This window comes from Myotis myotis, unplaced genomic scaffold (genome assembly GCF_014108235.1).
Source record: "Myotis myotis isolate mMyoMyo1 unplaced genomic scaffold, mMyoMyo1.p scaffold_m19_p_21, whole genome shotgun sequence".
Lineage (NCBI taxonomy): Eukaryota > Metazoa > Chordata > Mammalia > Chiroptera > Vespertilionidae > Myotis > Myotis myotis.
The window spans coordinates 13,476,933-13,493,392 of record NW_023416326.1 but is presented as its reverse complement, the minus strand read 5'-3'; the positions used below and the strand labels follow the sequence as shown (position 1 = coordinate 13,493,392).

General features: G+C 42.7%; 1 protein-coding gene across 3 annotated transcripts in view; it reads right to left on the bottom strand.

Moving 5' to 3' along the window:
* Positions 1-120: 120 nt before the first annotated feature.
* EFCAB2 (EF-hand calcium binding domain 2) overlaps positions 121-16,460 on the bottom strand; it is a 68,104-nt gene continuing 51,764 nt past the window's right edge. Inside the window, exons 3-7 of one of the 3 annotated variants that reach the window (XM_036355038.1) lie at positions 16,206-16,278; positions 3,840-3,919; positions 2,972-3,014; positions 2,812-2,878; positions 121-297 (exon numbers count right to left, since the gene is read on the bottom strand). In XM_036355038.1, coding sequence (XP_036210931.1) covers positions 278-297; positions 2,812-2,878; positions 2,972-3,014; positions 3,840-3,919; positions 16,206-16,278 — 283 coding nt within the window. In that variant the 3' untranslated portion in view covers positions 121-277. Of the gene's footprint in view, positions 298-335; positions 699-970; positions 1,280-2,811; positions 2,879-2,971; positions 3,015-3,839; positions 3,920-16,205; positions 16,279-16,460 lie in introns of those variants that run through there. The other 2 variants (XM_036355037.1, XM_036355036.1) reach the window with 2 other exon arrangements.

The window sequence follows — 16,460 nt, the reverse complement described above, 5'->3', positions numbered from 1 at the left end:
GGTGACACACACTGGATCAGCACATTTACATTTTTACACTACTAGTAAGTTATTATCATCTCAAATGAGATCCGTAATTGGCATTCATTAGGAACTGATTATTAATGTTCACTTTCATACCTCGCTTCCACATTCAGATTGCTGGAGTGCTTCGTGTGGTTCTAAAAAGGAGCTTTCATCACGATGCTACTGTTTCCATTTGTGGTCAAGCTGCTCCCTCCCCAGACCTTTACATGCCAAACCTACGGTCATTCCAGGCATTTTCCATTTTGTCAGCTTAACTCATTGGAAGGTAACCTAGATTTTATTGCAGAAAATTAACAACCATCCATGGATAATGTTGAAATGTTTTAAGAATAGTTTTTAAATAATTAGCAATTTGTCATCCCACAATGCAAGACATACCAAATAAACTTGTTTTAAATTGTTATGATCATCTTTTAAAAAATAGAATATCTTGAAATAGTTGTCATGAGAAACTGACTAGCATATTAAGGAATTGTAAGATATAATGTGAAATGAACAAAGATAAGCAATTTTTAAAAATTATCCTCTCAATTAGAAAGTGAGCCTTCGGAGTGTTTAATTTTCATCTATCACCATCATGGTTATGTAGTCCCTGTAATGAATGAAATTCGATTCTGGGCCAATTGCAGCAGACAGCATTTCTTCCATCTCCTCCTGAGAAAAGGGCTCACCTGGCAGGAACAAGAAGGGAAACTCATCATTCACAGCCCTCTGGTGCTTTTCTTTCTCTTGCCACTGCCAGCTCACCTGCCACGGGACCCCACCAGCCCCGTCGTGTCACTCTCCCTGGGGCCGAGAGCCACCCGCCATGACAGTCCAGGGGCCCAGAGAGCATGCTGCTGCACCCGGGCAGGGTTGGGACTTACTTTACCTCGCAGATGTCATAGCTCAAGCAACCTTGGAATCTATCAGTCCAGTCAAAATAGCAGAGGCCATCAAGACATCATGAATAAGGCTGTTTATTTACTTAAATTAAAACTATTGAAATTGCCCAAGGAGTAACCTGAAGTCCCGGTTTTATAGGGAGTCTAATTTTTATGGTTAGTAAGAGTGTGAAGAGCGGATTCAATGGTTGCTTTACAAAACTGCTGAAGATCAGATAACGGAGACTTGGAACTGTAACGATTACATCTCTGAATATTCCCTAACCAGGTCTGGCCCACGCAGTGACGGCAGTTGCCCCAGTGGCAGATGCCATCCAGCAGGCGCTCAAAGCTCTCCTTTCTGTTTCTCACAGTTTCGTCCAGTGTTGCTGTCAAATGAAACGAGAAGGTGGAGAGAGAATCTGTGGGCTTTAGTCAGATTCAGGTAACGGCTGAGCTGAGGGCTGAGGGCCATCTTGGATATTGGTTTTAACAAGATGAGAAGCCAACTCAGGAAGAATGTTGGAAAGGCTGTCGACTGTTTAAGAAAAACTTTGTCCTGATCTTAAACAAAAATACAGAAATATACAAATTGTCACCTTACCTGTAGAGTCTTATGCAAGCAGATAAGTCACCTAGGCCTGGGGATCACCTGCCTTCTGAGCTTAAGTCACCTGCCTCTACAAACAATGCTTTCTAAATTGGAATTCATTTAATAACCCAGGAATTATTCAAATGGGGATTTTGATGATAATGATGAGGGTGTTATCAAACAAAGGGAATGTACTGAGTTCTTTTGAAATCATGCTTACATCCATAAGAAAAAAAGAATACCTGCCCTGGCCAGTGTTGTTCGGTGGTTAGAGCATCGGCCCACGCACGCAAGGGTTTGAGTCCCTGTCAAGGGCACCTACCTGGGTTACAGGTTCGATCCCGAGCCCCGAGAGCAACCAACTGATGTGTCTCTCTCACATCAAAGTTTCTCTCTCTCTCTCTCTCTCTCTCTCTCCCCCCTACTCCCTTCCTCCCTTCCACTCTCTCTAAAAATCAATGGATGAAATATTCTCAGATGAGGATTAACAAAAAAAAAAAAAAAGAAAGAAAGAAAGACTACTTGAAATGCTTAAAAGGACAAATTCTGAATCTTATGCCTGATTGTTAAATACTAAATATGCTACCAATAAACTTTGATGGGCACAAGAAGTCCTTAAAAGAATACTAATAAACGAGAACTACGTGTGCTAGTCTTTCCTACGCAAAATTACTTGTACTTTTTATTTTGTATCACATGATGAGAAACTCTGAATCAGGATTCAATCTGTGAACCAGTAAATTGAGCAAAGGAGACAGAACTCTAACAACTCTGCATGGAAGAAGGGGAGATGACCAATATGAGAATAGCCAAGAGAATGCCCATTAGGCTACTGACATTCAGAAAAACAAATTGACATACCAGCCTAAGCAAAGAGAATTCCTACAGGAAATGTGTTGGCTTATGTGGTGTAGAGATATTATGTATAAGTCTGTGTGTGTGTGTGTATGTGTGCACAGTTCAAGTTCAAAGCAAGAATCTTTGGTTCCATGAGCATAAAAAACTGAAAATTTTCAATAGTTCATGTTTTCTAGGTGGCATACCTTTTATTCTGGGAATACTCTAAGTGAATAGAATGCCTTCAATTTATAGAAATATCATTATACTTTAATGAAGTCCTATAAAGGCAAAAATCCATCTCCCCTTACTACATACCCTTTTCCTCTTACCTACTACTAAACAGAAACCATCCCAATACCAAAATAATAGGAATAGTAAATAACTTTTTAACCAGAATGACTGATTTTAAAGTATCCCCTAGAATTTTTGCATAATTGTTAACCATTTAAATAAGTCACTGTTACAAGATATGTATTAAATAATTCTTACCTTCTTCAGTCATATACTTGATCAGTTCTTCCTTAGAAAGAAATCCACGTTTAGTTGGATCTAATACCTAGAAGACAGAAATTATATTTTTTATTTGATGAATAAATTCTACATGATGAATTTTTCATATATATATAAATAAAATCTGGAGCTTACATACCTCAAAAGCTTGAAGAAGGATTTCTTCTGGAATTGGTCTGTATCTAAGTTATGCAAAAAAAGACGTAAATACCACAGTATTTAGCTCAGGCTCTACATAATAAATGATCACATAAAATAAAACAAACACTGCTAACATACTAGAAAAATAATGCTTCCTTCACTGAACTTTTTTGGTTTCTAGATATGAAAGTTGGAAGCATTCCACATCCACGGGAAATAGTTCAAAATCACAGGCATGTTTAATATTACCTATTAATTTTTTCATCATCATAGAAATCAATTTATCTTGGAACAAAATTTTTTTAATATATTTTATTGATTTTTTTACAGAGAGGAAGGAAGAGGGATAGAGAGTTAGAAACATCGATGAGAGAGAAACATCAATCAGCTGCCTCCTGCACACTCCCTACTGGGGATGTGCCCGCAATCAAGGTACATGCCCTTGGCTGGAATCAAACCTGGGACCTTTCAGTCCGCAGGCCTACGCTCTATCCACTGAGCCAAACCGGTTAGGGCAGAACAAAATTTTTATAATAAACCAAATATACTAAGATAATGCTACTTTTTCTCAAGAAAAATAATTAGGGTTAATTCTTATTTATCATTGATAATTCAAAATAATAAGAATGTTGTTGACTTATGCTTTTTGTAGCTTATTTGCCCTTTAATTACACTTTGCTTATTAGATTAATACTGAAGTGATTGATATTTTTAAATAAATACCAACTAGCAGAGTATAGTGAAAAGTTAGAAGGAAGCAATCCTGGGAAAAATACTGGGTGATGATAATATATTACGTGAAAAAAAAACAATTTGCAATTAATGTAATTATAGTCATTACTTTACCATTGCACTTACTTTCTTACCTTTTTTCCACTAGTATATTGGTCATCACTGGAAGAAATTTTTCAAATCGAATGTATCCAGTGGGTTCTTCTTCCTCTACCTAAACATTCAATAAAAAAGTCACTTATTCATTCAACAAATACATTGAGCAGCTACTTTTCCCAAGCTCTGTGCCAAGTGTTGGGGATTTGATAATGAGCATCCTTGGGCATGGTCCCTGCTCCCAGAGTTTATTATATTCTGCTAGTGGGGACGTATATTAACCAAAAAACAACACAGCTGAGTGTCGAATTATAAGTTTATGTATGAACAATGAAGTCAAGGGGCATGAGCCTATTAGAGCACAGAACAAAAGAAACTTTTCTCAGCCAGGAGACCAGGAAAGGCATTCGTGAGGAAATCACCCTGGAGCTGATGAGTAAAGGATGAGTAGAAAGTCACCAGACAAAGACTGCAGTGAAGAGACTCCCAGGAAGAGGAAATTACAGGCACTAAGACCCTGTGTGATGTGATGCCTTGGAGGCCAGGAGGCTGAAGCTAGGGAGTGAGGAGAATGTTTCCAGATGAGCCTGCAGAGACAGGGATCAGACCTTGCAGGGCCTTACTGTCTATGAAAGTGACTTCGGTTGTTATCCTAAGGCGAATGAGAAATCACTGACGTATGTCTGAAAGATACACTGGTTGTGGGTAAGGTGGCTTCTGTAGCAATAAATCTAAGGGTTTGGGTTAGACTGGTAGCCATGGAGAGAGAAGTAGATGGTATCAAAAACTACTCCAGAAGTAAAATCAATAGGACCTGGTGGGCAAGGATGAGGAAAAAAGAGAAGAGTCAAGGACAACTCATAGGATTCTAACTTGCACCAATGGGATGGATCGATGTTTCCCCTGAGAGAAGGAACACTGCATAAGGGGCCAGGTTAGGGGACTAATCATGATCTCAATGACCATGTATTGAGTCACTGTAAAATAGCTATTAAACACCTAGATGGTCACCCTCGCTAGTGTGGCTCAGTGGATGGAGCATCAGCCTGCAGACTGAAGGGTCCCAGGTTCGATCCCAGTCAAGGGCGCATGCCTGGGTTGTGGGCTCGATCCCCAGTGAGGGGCGGAGGGTGTGCAGGAGGCAGCCAATCAATGATTCTCATCATTGGTGTTTCTATCTCTCTATCCCTCTCCCTTCCTCTCTGAAATCAATAAAAAATATATATTAAAAAAATACCTAGATGGTCAACAGAACTTTGTTCTACCACTACTAGTTAGGAGAACACTACACCTGGAAAGAGAGTGTTTGGTACCCAGCACTGTTAGATGAGAATGAGAAAGACTCTTGCCCTTAGGTTCAACTGTGATGGTGGCTGAACAAAACACCATCGATCTTAACTTTCATGTCAGGTTATTTACCAGGAGCTGTAAATTTTCCACTGCCTTTCAAAAATCCTATTAAAAGGCTCATAAATCCCAACTCAACAGAAGAGCTTTTAACAGATTTATTCTTTGAACAAAAATAAGAAATCTATAGGCTGCTGCTACATGGAACACACTGTCTTCCGAATGACCACTATTTGTTTAATGTTTATACTAGATCCTTGCCTAGTATGAGTGGAGTCCTTAGACTCCACTATTGGCAGAATATGTCCTCCGTCTAATGATAGAATGATGTGTTTCTAAGACCATCAATATATGACCAATTGTCTTCAGCTGCCTCTAGGTCCAAGGCGAGCATTTTGCAAATGAATGTTCACATGGCCCTGATGTGCCTGAATGGGTCACACCCTGATTCCCAAACCCAGGAGCTTCTTAAAAATAAAATGTCAATCTCAAGAGACTACCTTTGGAGGGATAATTTTTAAAGTAAAATGTTGAGTTTATATTCTGATTCCTCGAGAAATCTACTCCTTGCCCTAGCCGGTTTGGCTCAGTGGATGGAGCGTCGGCCTGCGGACTGAAGGGTCCCAGGTTCGATTCCGGTGAAGGGCATGTACCTGGGTTGCGGGCACATCCCCAGTAGGCGGTGTGGTGTGCAGGAGGCAGCTGATCGATGTTTCTCTCTCATCGATGTTTCTAACTCTCTATCCCTCTCCCTTCCTCTCTGTAAAATATCAATAAAATATATTTTTTTTAAAAGAAATCTACTCCAGAGCAATGGCTTGCTTTCCTTCCCTCCACCCCCAACAACCACTGTAGAGCAAAGAGTCTCCACTGTGAAAGAGAGATCCCACTTTATTTCAAGAGCATCCTCACCAATCTACAAGCTGTTTTTAGTTTTTCCAGATGGAGTTCAGCTCGACAGCACACCCTCCACTCCGTGAGAATTCACAAACACATGACATTCTCTAACAAAGCCCCACTTGCACCCACTCCAGCTTCCATACAACCTCCAGGAGCCCTTGGTGCTCTGAACACTGAACAGTAGGGTGAAAATTCTGCACTTCATTCTGGCCTGACAGATCAGTGTGGAGCCAAAGTTGCACAAAAATAATAAGTTAAAGCAGATCTCCAACCAATCAGGATAGCAGAAGAGGCATAAATTTTCTTTGGCGTTTTTAAACAGAGGGACAATGAATAAAAGCCATGTAGCGCAAAATGAAGGAAAAGTAAGTTCATCTTCAACTTGGGCAGATTGTGAAAATCTGTCTATGACCCAACACTGTCCCCTCGAGGCCACATCTTATCCATTTTTTATACAAAAAGATCCATGAGCAATGGCATAAAACAGATATATGACTCTAAATACACTAAAATAGACTGTTTTATATATATCAAACACTATTTTATATTATAAAAGGTTTTTTACTGTTCAAATAAGCTTTTTAGTTTTAGATTTACAGAAAAGAGATATAGATTTCCCATATTCCTCCCACCCAGTTTCCCCTATTGTCAACCCTTGCATTACTATAGTACATATTGGTTCACTGTCACAGCTAATGAACCAATATTGATACACAATTATTCACTAAACTCCATGCTTTATTTGGATTCCATTAGTTTATCTAAAAGGCATTTTAAAGAGATGGTCTATTCCTTTATCATAGGAGAGAAACAAGGAGCAAAGTAGAGTAGCCCTTCTGAGAATCTAGAAGCAGGTGTGAGATATGGGAGGATAAGACAGGTTCTATTACTTCTGGTGCATAATAGCTAATTTATGAGGTCATTAGTAAGATAATATAAATATACTACTTTCTAGAAATGTTTGTTATCCAGTGATGGCTCAATGATTATTTAAATCCCATGTATTGCAATGCCTTTAAGATTTAATAGAAATATATCAAATACTGAACCATATATATAAACACACAAATATAATATGTACATATACACATATAGTAAGCATACAGAGATAGTGATAAAGATAGAAAGATGAAGAGTAAGAGGGAGTATTTGGGGTTGAATTGTGTCCTCCCAAAATCCATAGGTTGAAGTTCTATATAACTGTTTTGGAGACAGGGTACTTGCAGAGGTAATCAAAGTAAAATGAGGTCATTGGAGTAGGGCCTAAACCTCTATGGCTGGCAGCCTTATAAAAGGGGGAAATGTGGACACATAGCCATGTACATAGGAAGAGCACCACGTGACCATAGAGATAGTCATGCACAAGCCTGGGGAAAGGCCTGGAACAGGTCCTCCCCTCATAGCAGGACCAAGCCTGCTGACGCCTTGACTTCAGACTCCTGACCTGGAACTGTGAGAAATATTTACTTACTAACTATGCATGGTACATTTTAATCCAGAGACTCTGAATCACTGTCATCAAGCATAATTCCTTACTCATCTACTGGAGATTAGCAAAGCAGATAGTCAAAATTTAGAATTGATTTTACAGAGTTGGTAGAGAAAAAAATGATACATTTCAGACCTACTTTCTCAGCAGAAAACTCAATTAACCAACTTATAATGAAGTCAAGAAAGATTCCCTAACTTACAGCAGACAAGTTCAAAGACTAGGAATTCATTGCCATTTCTTCACTAACAGCAAAGTCATGCTGGGGATATCACTTCACTTTAATATGGCTTAGGGTCTTTAAAAAATGATGTTGCCTCTTCATAGAAAAATATAACAACGTAGTCACCATGCTAGGCCAAGGCTAGTTTAAAACATTCTGATTAAAGTCATCCCCAGCTTCAGGTCCTTGTTTGTAATTCAGGGAGAACATGGTTGTTGTGAAGGTTTCACGCGATGCCATGAAGGTGCTTTGTCAACCTTGAGATTCTATTACAATCACTAGAGGCCCAGTGCACGAAAATTTGTGCATGGGGCAGGGGAGGGGGGGTCCCTCAGCCCGGCCTGCGCCCTCTCACAGTCCAGGAGCCCTCAGGGGATGTCCTACTGATGGCTTAGGCCCGCTGCCCACAGGGAGGGGGCCTAAGCCGCACTCTGGCCTCCCTCTGTAGGAGGCGACCAGGCCAATCAGGGGAAGGCGCCGCCCCTATCACCATGCCGCTGCCAGCCGCTGCCATGGCCACCCTCAGCCCTCACAGCTGCCCTCAGCCCTCACAGCCGCCACGGCCGCCGTGGCTTTGTCCAGAAGGTCGTTCATCTGTCCGGTCTAATTAGCATATTATGCTTTTATTATTATAGATTATTTCTGTCAATAGTGAACACACTTTGGGTTCTATTTCATGCAATGACACCTCCTCCTGAAAGAATCAATTTCTGGTGCTAAAATTTCAGACACATCGTCCTTGGCTCACCATACAGACCTAACTGTTTCTGCCCCCAACCATACAGTGCAGCATGGAGTGTGGTGAGAATGTATTAAATTGCTGGGCACATCTACCAGCCCGTCCCTCGTCCCTGGACCCGTGCCTAGTGGACAGGGTATGTGCATTAGCCGTGAGGCCTCCACCTCCACTGCTTCCTTACCTGCCTCTTGGAATGATACAAGGAGAGTGACAGACAGCCACCAAACACATCCCTCCTCTTCAAAAGGCAAAAACAAACAAAGCAAATATATCTTGCTATTGCAAACATGAGGCAAAATCTAGTTTGTTTCACCTAAGAAAAGGCTAATGTGCTGAAAGGAGGTAATGATGGGAAAGTAATAGAGACAGCATGTATGAATGCAAATGTATTAAACCTCTTTGCAGGAAGATCCCCCAGCATAGCCTAACAAACCATGTATAGTGAATTCATCTCAATAGTGTGAGCAGATGTTCGCCTGGAGACCAAGGCCCTGACACACCAACCCGACTTCTCCTCCTCCTCCGAATGATGGGAGTAGTGCCCAGGGGAAAAGCCACTGCCACAAGAAGAGGCTACCCAGTGCCTTCAGATATTCCTCAGCCTCTTTCCATCCTCTTGCCCAATATGAAGGAGTCTCAATAAATATGTAAATATCGTGGGATTTTAAAATATAACAGCACATATCTAAATCTCAAAGCATGAGGCAAATACTGCTTCTCACTCTCCTTTGGTAAAAGTCCATTTTCTTCATCTATTTTGCGTCTTGAGGGTACAAGGGAGGTGAAGTGCCCGTCCTGGTCCTCACCGGCGCCGGTGTTTTGGAAGGACCACAGCCCAGAGCTCTTTGCTCCCATTCCCACAGTGAAATCAGCAGCCATCTCTCTTCTCATTAAAGCCTTATTTATTCTAATGCTAAACTCACTGAACAGGTACAATAAAACACACAGTGGAAATTCATTTCTCCCCAGTGACACAACGATCAGTCAATAAACTGAACTATTTCATGCTTCACGAAAGCAAGATAATATCAGTAGTTAAGATGGTTTATTAAGCACCTCCATTTCAACAAGTTCCAGGTCACCAAATACGATATGCAAATGAATTAACTATTTGTAGTAAAAATATGAAAACCATAAGATATTTCAAGTTAAACTCTAAATACCACATATAAAAATCTTAACATAAATCCTGTTTCAAAACAAACCATAAATATAATTTAAAAAATATTTCTCTACCTTGGATACAATAATAAAAATTCATTGAACATTTGTCAAAACTATCATATGAAATTTGTAAATCTGCCTATTTTAGAAAAATAATTTACTCTAAACATTCCAGAGGCTGTTGTGCAAAAATTAGGATATGAGATTCTTTGGGGTTTTAAGTCCCTTTCTTATTATTTATTGGAAGTATATTTTTAAAAAATGACTGAACCATCAGATTCCAAGAATTAACAGGTGGCTAACTCAGGTCATTGATAAGGCCCCTTCCAACTGTGAGTCTCTACAATTTGGAGCCGTGGGGGAATCAGTGGCCATCAAGCCTTTAACTTCCCCATTTTATCCTCTAGGAGTGGCAGGGGGCCTGAGGGGCTCCGCTACACCAAGTGTTTCAGGCCCTTCAGTGTCAGCTTCTCTCCACCTGGGCCCGAGTGTCCCTCCTACCCCAGTGGTGTCCTCTCCTACTTGGCAGAAGCAGTAAGTGTTGGAGCCATGGTCACCACTAGGTCCTCTTCCACCCATCTACACCAAAAGCAATTGTTTGAAACTCTGTTGCATGCAATAGCTGGGAGGAAAGCTTCATCCTGGGTTGAGATTTGGTTTAAGCAAGGGAGCCATGGTTACTAACAATATAGATCTGAATAGAGTGATGAATAAAGAGTGATCCTCATTCTCCCTAATGAGAAAATTCCCTAAAGGAATTTTGGTCAATTTGAATATATAAACGTATTAGGTCCACAGATATACTCAAAATCACATATATAATAACATGTTAATTTTTAAATATCACTGTTCATTTTTACATTTTATAAAGCAATTGTATTTGAACTCAATGCATCTTCAACAGAAAGACTTTGTTCCTAAGAGTCTGCCTACATAAATGGAATCATGACGTATATGCCTTTTTTGTGACTAGCATATTTCACACAGCATAATATCATCAAAGCTCATCCATGTTGTTGTATGACAGGGTTTCCTTCTTGAAATGTTAGTTTTTAAAAATTAGATAAGAGTGTGGAAGAATTGTTTTGATGTAATATTGAGTTTTAAAAAAAGAAAAGTATTCCAGTTGTGTTTGAATGATGGCTACCACAGAGATCATTCCCTTACTTTTTTCTTGCCCAATTTTAATTAATTGGCATGTATTTTTAATAATGAAAACTCTGTAATAACATGGTTTTGTTATAATTAGATGAAAAAAGCAAGATTCAGAATTGTACATACTGAATTATACTGTAAGATTACAGTCATTAAAAACATGTACAGAAAAATAACATGGAAGTACACTAAATACTAAAGATTATGTTAAGGTGATGGATTATTGGAAAGGATATTTTTCTCTATTTAAAAGTTTTCTGTAATGTGAATGTTACTTATACAATAAAATATTTAAAATAAAAATTTGTATTAGTTTAATTTGTATTAGTCCTGGTTGTGTTCTATATAAAATTATGAAATACTTTTACTTATAAATGTTGTACATGTATGTAAGAGAGGAAAAATCACTTTTGTCGATTTCCCTGCTGTTGATCATGCCTTAGCACCATTTATTATTTTCTTCCAACTACAATGAAACAACACACTCAGTGTACTCTCTGTACAACACATTCCTCCCAGCACCCACTCCCAGCCCAACTTCACCTGTTTCTATTCTGAAGTAATGGCTGGTAGCCAATACTAGATAATCCCCAAAGGACCTCAGGTCTACACTTCTTTAACTCTATCATTTAACCGGACACAAGTCAGAGATCTATTCCATTCTCCCGCCTTCCACAATGCCAGATGTGTAGGAACGCTGTTTGACTAAAGAGACTGCTATGCTGAGGACAACACTAGCAGTCGCTGCTGCTATCGAATCATCTCTTTACCCCTGGACGGAACTCCAGGATAAGCCAGGCCCCGTTCTGATCTGTCACTGACCTACCTGGCTGGGAATGTTTCCACTCACTCTCCCAGGCCCTGCTGCTTGGCCCTGATGAGGGTTTTCATTTTATCCCTAAGCAGCTTTCTTCTCGGTTCCGTTCCTGAACACTAGAGGCAGGCCATGGTGAGCTCAGAGGTAGAAAATCCAGGGCAGCCAACTCTCTGGCCATATTCTACTGGACATTCAACCCCTGGCTCACATTACGGCTCTCCCAGACGACAACTGCGGCAGCATGAAAACCCACCTCAGACCCCCAACCACAGGAACCATCATTAAATGCTGTCTCTAGCCATCAAGTCTATGCCAAGGCCACACTATGCTGCTCTCAGCCAGTAACTGAGTGGTGGGGGTACTTACATAAGTGCCATTGCTGAGGAGGGGGACTCCTCTGATGGGCAAGTTTGGACTGAGAATTCCCCACTCCTAGAGCTGCTCAGTCTAAGGCCCTCCCTCTCTCCTTCCCTCCCTCTTTCACAGGCATCAGACCTGTACTGTGTTCTGATGGCTCTCCTGGCCTCCTCTGGCTGATGTTCCCCTCACTGTTTTCCACAATAAACCTCTTGACCAGGTAATGCTCACTGTTTGCTTCTCAGCACCCAAAGTGTCACAAGTGGTGCCTGGAGTGGCCGGAGGAAACAGGTGATGAGATGGAGCTCTGAGACAGGTTCCCTCTCTGCCAAGTAGGCAAGAAGGATCTGTCCGGAGTGGTGTTGGGGACAGTCGCTGGCCGTTCACTGCTAAAGATTTAACCAGAGGTGGCCTGGGAAAATCCATGGAAGAGAAATGCCTTTGCAGGCGCCATGATTCAAGCATTTGAAAGATGGGGAGAACACTGCCTGCAAACAGTTGAGGTGACTGTGAGTTGCACTGATGCCCTGCAGGAGAATGAGGAGGAACTGAGGGCCACTGCCAAGCAGGTGCAAACCACATGTGAAAGCCGGGAGCCTCCCTGATGGCTTACAAAGAAGCCCTTTCCAACGGCAGTGCAAGAGCAGACTCGGCAACATATCAAGCAGGGTGGTCAGCCTCTGCACTTCTTTTTGTCTTTCTTTTCCATTTATCTTTATTGTTGAGAGGATTCAGACCCATGAAAAATGTAAAAGCAGCTCTTAGCATGCTGTCCACAGCAGGCTGTGGGGAGGATTGGCCTGTGGGCCACAGCCTGACATCCACAAATAAAAGGCATGAAAGTTGGAACTGCACAGCCAAGACCGGTATTTAAGGTCAGGGCCCTGGCTGGAAAAACCTGGCACACTCAAACATGGGGTGGAGACATCGATGGAGACCCCAGACACGCTGGTCTGCACCCAGGTAGGAGGCAGCACACCGCTGCGCTGCAGAACACGTCCCTGGCCAGGCCACAGTGCCCTCAGAAACTGCCCCTTTCCTCCCCTAGCAGGCACACGGAATACTGGGCTTAAACCCTAGAATAGCCATCAGGCTGGGAAGTGCAGGCCTGCTAAGGGAAGAAAGAGTCTATACACTGAAACAGCCCAAGGAATTAGCTAGCACGAACAAGGAGGAGCTGAGGGAGTGCCCCTGATATTGGCTGAACGTTTGTCGAAGGTGCTGGAATAGAAGACTGGATCAGCAAGAATTCACTGGCTTTGGGCATATTCTCAGGACACAGGACCTAACACCCTAGGCAAGGATGACAGGAGAGGGTGGCTCCTTAGGCACCTGGCGTAAGTGGTGACCAGCCTGAGAGAAGTAGAAATGCTGAGCTGAGAAAAGGGGGCTGGCTGGAATAGGTATATTATGAAACAGAAAACCCACCAGAGAATTATGTTCCCTGGGAGGGCTCCGAGGACTCCCCCTCACCAAGGACATGAGGAATGTGCTAGTGAGAAAGGCACGGGCATCCCTGAGAAGTTCTGGGTGGCCCTCTGCAGGCCACAGCCAACTGGAACAGGCGCACACAGACCTGGGTGTGGTAATATCCAGGGAATGACTGGCCAGCAGCCCCATCCCACCCCCAAGTAATGGAAGCCAGGCAGAGTGGTGTAACCACAGAAGCTGAGGTCGCATATAATGGCCAGTAATGTTGAAGAGGGAGCCCAGGAAATATATTCTTAGGGGCAAAACAGATGTGTAGCCAAAAAGTAATAGCTTCATTGGATCCCACAATAGAAAAACAATGTAAAGATTTCCTGCTTTATTGAATACTTTTAATAAAATGATGATGAAAAATTGGTAGTGCTTTTTAGTTACCGAGGTGCTGGCATGCGGGCAAAAGAATCATCTTTCTAATCTTCCATTTCTTAACTTTATATAGTGTTTAGGACTCAAAACATGCCTTCTTATACATCATTTCACTCACCTTCGAAGCAAACTTTGAAATAGGTATTATTATGGAGAAACTGATACGGAGATTAAGCTGCTCACCCAGCCTCAACTGCTTCTCCTCTGCATCCCGTTAAGCAAGCAAGTACTGTGCTGGGTGCGAGGAATAAGGGAATAAAATCCCACTTCCTTCTCTTTTCCTCTTATTCTCTTAGTTGTCCTTGGCTTCCACCAAAACCCACATACCTAGAAGAGCATTTATGAAAAACACTCTTCTCCGGGTGGCTGCCCAGAAGCAATTTTCCTTTTGGGCCTCTGCTTCGTTGAACTGAAAGCTGCACTTGAAATCAGATCAGACACTTTTCTGGAAAACCAAACAGGCATGAAGCTCTGGCCTGGGCTGCTCAGTACAGCTGCATGAGATAAGGCTATCCTTCCTCTACACTCTTACAAATAATCAATTTTATTTCATTCGTAGACTGTTTGATCAATGCAAGGTAGTCCTTATTATTTTATTGTTTACTACTTGTTCCGAGCTAGTTTTTATTCAAACCCGTAAAGAACTTTTGTGAATTTGAGCCAAACTGTCAACAATTGCCGGGAGGCAGTATCTCAATGGATTGGGATAGTGCTCTGGAGAATGGCAGGTTTTCATCTATTTTATACATTACAATCAAAGGAGGGACATAGGTGGATTACATGAAATCCACTGGTGATAGACTAGAGAAGCTGGAGAAAGCCAAGCGGGGGAGAGGGGAAGGGAGGAGAGGTGAATCTCTAGGACTGGATAAAAAGTAACATGATAGACACAAACTTAGATGGGTGTAGGATAGCCAACAGTCAACAATTAACATGAGGGAATAAAGGAATTTGTGCTATCTGTCTGGCACCCAGGCACATTAGGTTGTGCCCCAAGGGGTCCAGAAAAAGGGAAGTTACAAGTTACCCAGACATTTCAAGGATATGTTATTATAGATGCAAAAAGACAGATAGGCTCAGTTAAGGTAAAGGTTGACCTTGTCAGTGAGGATACAGGCCTAGGACGTAACTACCTACCATAACTGCTTTTAGTTAAAGTTTAATTTCAGACCATCCTTTGGATTACTTTAGGTCTCTAGATTTGCAAGACTGCCATGTAGGCCTTTCCTGAGCTTGTCAGGTTAGCATGTGGCCCCTTTCATCAACATTTCCAAATAAATATAAATTCCTTACAATCTCTACTTCTGCTTCTACCTATCCCCTTTGAACTGATTTTATTTATAACTAGAGGCCCAGTGCATGAATTTATGCAAGGGTGGCGTCCGGCTGGCCTGGCCCCAATAGGGGCGAATCAGGGCTGGGCTGGCTGGGTTAAGGGGCCATGGGCAATTGGCTGGCGGGCCCCACCCCTGATTGGGGTTGGGGGGCCAACTGGGGGCAGGACCGGCCATGGGGAGGAGCTGCAGGAGGTTGGTGGGCTTGCCCCCTATTGGGGTGGGGGGGGGGGCAGTCAGGGGCGGGGCCAGCAGGGGGAGGGGCTGCAGGCTGATCAGGGTGGTGGGGGCCCATCAGGAGCGTGGCCAGCCAAGGGGAGGGGCTGCAGGAGGTTGGCTGGCCAGCCCTGCCCCCTATTGGGGTGGGGGAGTGCAATCAGGGGCAGGCGGGCCAATGGGAGGGGCTACGGGCCTCTTGTGGTGGGGCGGGCTGATTGGGAACAGGGCTGGCCAGGGGGAAGGGAGGGGGCATTTGGCTGGCGGCCAGCTCTTGGCTCTTGATCGGGGTGGGAGAGTCTGATCAGGGGCAGGCTGGCGGGGGGGAGGGGCCATGAGGTTGGCCAGCTGGCCCCACCCCGATCGGGCTTGTTGGCTGGCCACAGTGGACGTCACAGCGACCCATCATTATGGTCGTTATGGCCATTAAGGTCACTGGCTTTATATATAGATAGATAGATAGATAGATAGATAGATAGATAGATAGATAGATAGATGCTCCTGTCATCTGTCAATACCCTTTCTGTATATAGTCAGTCCCTGTGGCTACCAGCCTTTTTTCAGCTAATTTTAGAGAAGATACCACCTAATGTGGGCTCTCATTGCGTTACTTAGTTACAGCCATTTTCTCAAAGACCTGATATTAATTCTTTCAGACCCTGCTGCTTGGATAATTCACATAGCTACCCTCATGTTTTCATTGAGCACATTTAGCAGCTCAGGGCATTTTTACTTTCGGGTAAAAAGGTTTTCAATTATAAGGAGCCAGAGTCGCAGAGTCTGCTGACTACCCTTGCTCGGCCACTTACCTCCGCAATCAGATCATGCAGCTCCCCTTCGTTCGGGCAGCATCCCAGGGACCTGATGATGGTTCCGATCTCTCTGGGGGGAAAGTGGTCAAGAGTCTTAGAACATACACTCTGAACCTCCTTTTTGGGACGAGGACACAGTTAAGTAACTTGCTCAGAGTCCGCTATAGCCAACATATTCAACCTCCACCGGACGAGGGGAATCTGGGAGCTGGGGAGAGTCTGAGAGGAGGGACAAGTAGAACGGGATGAGAA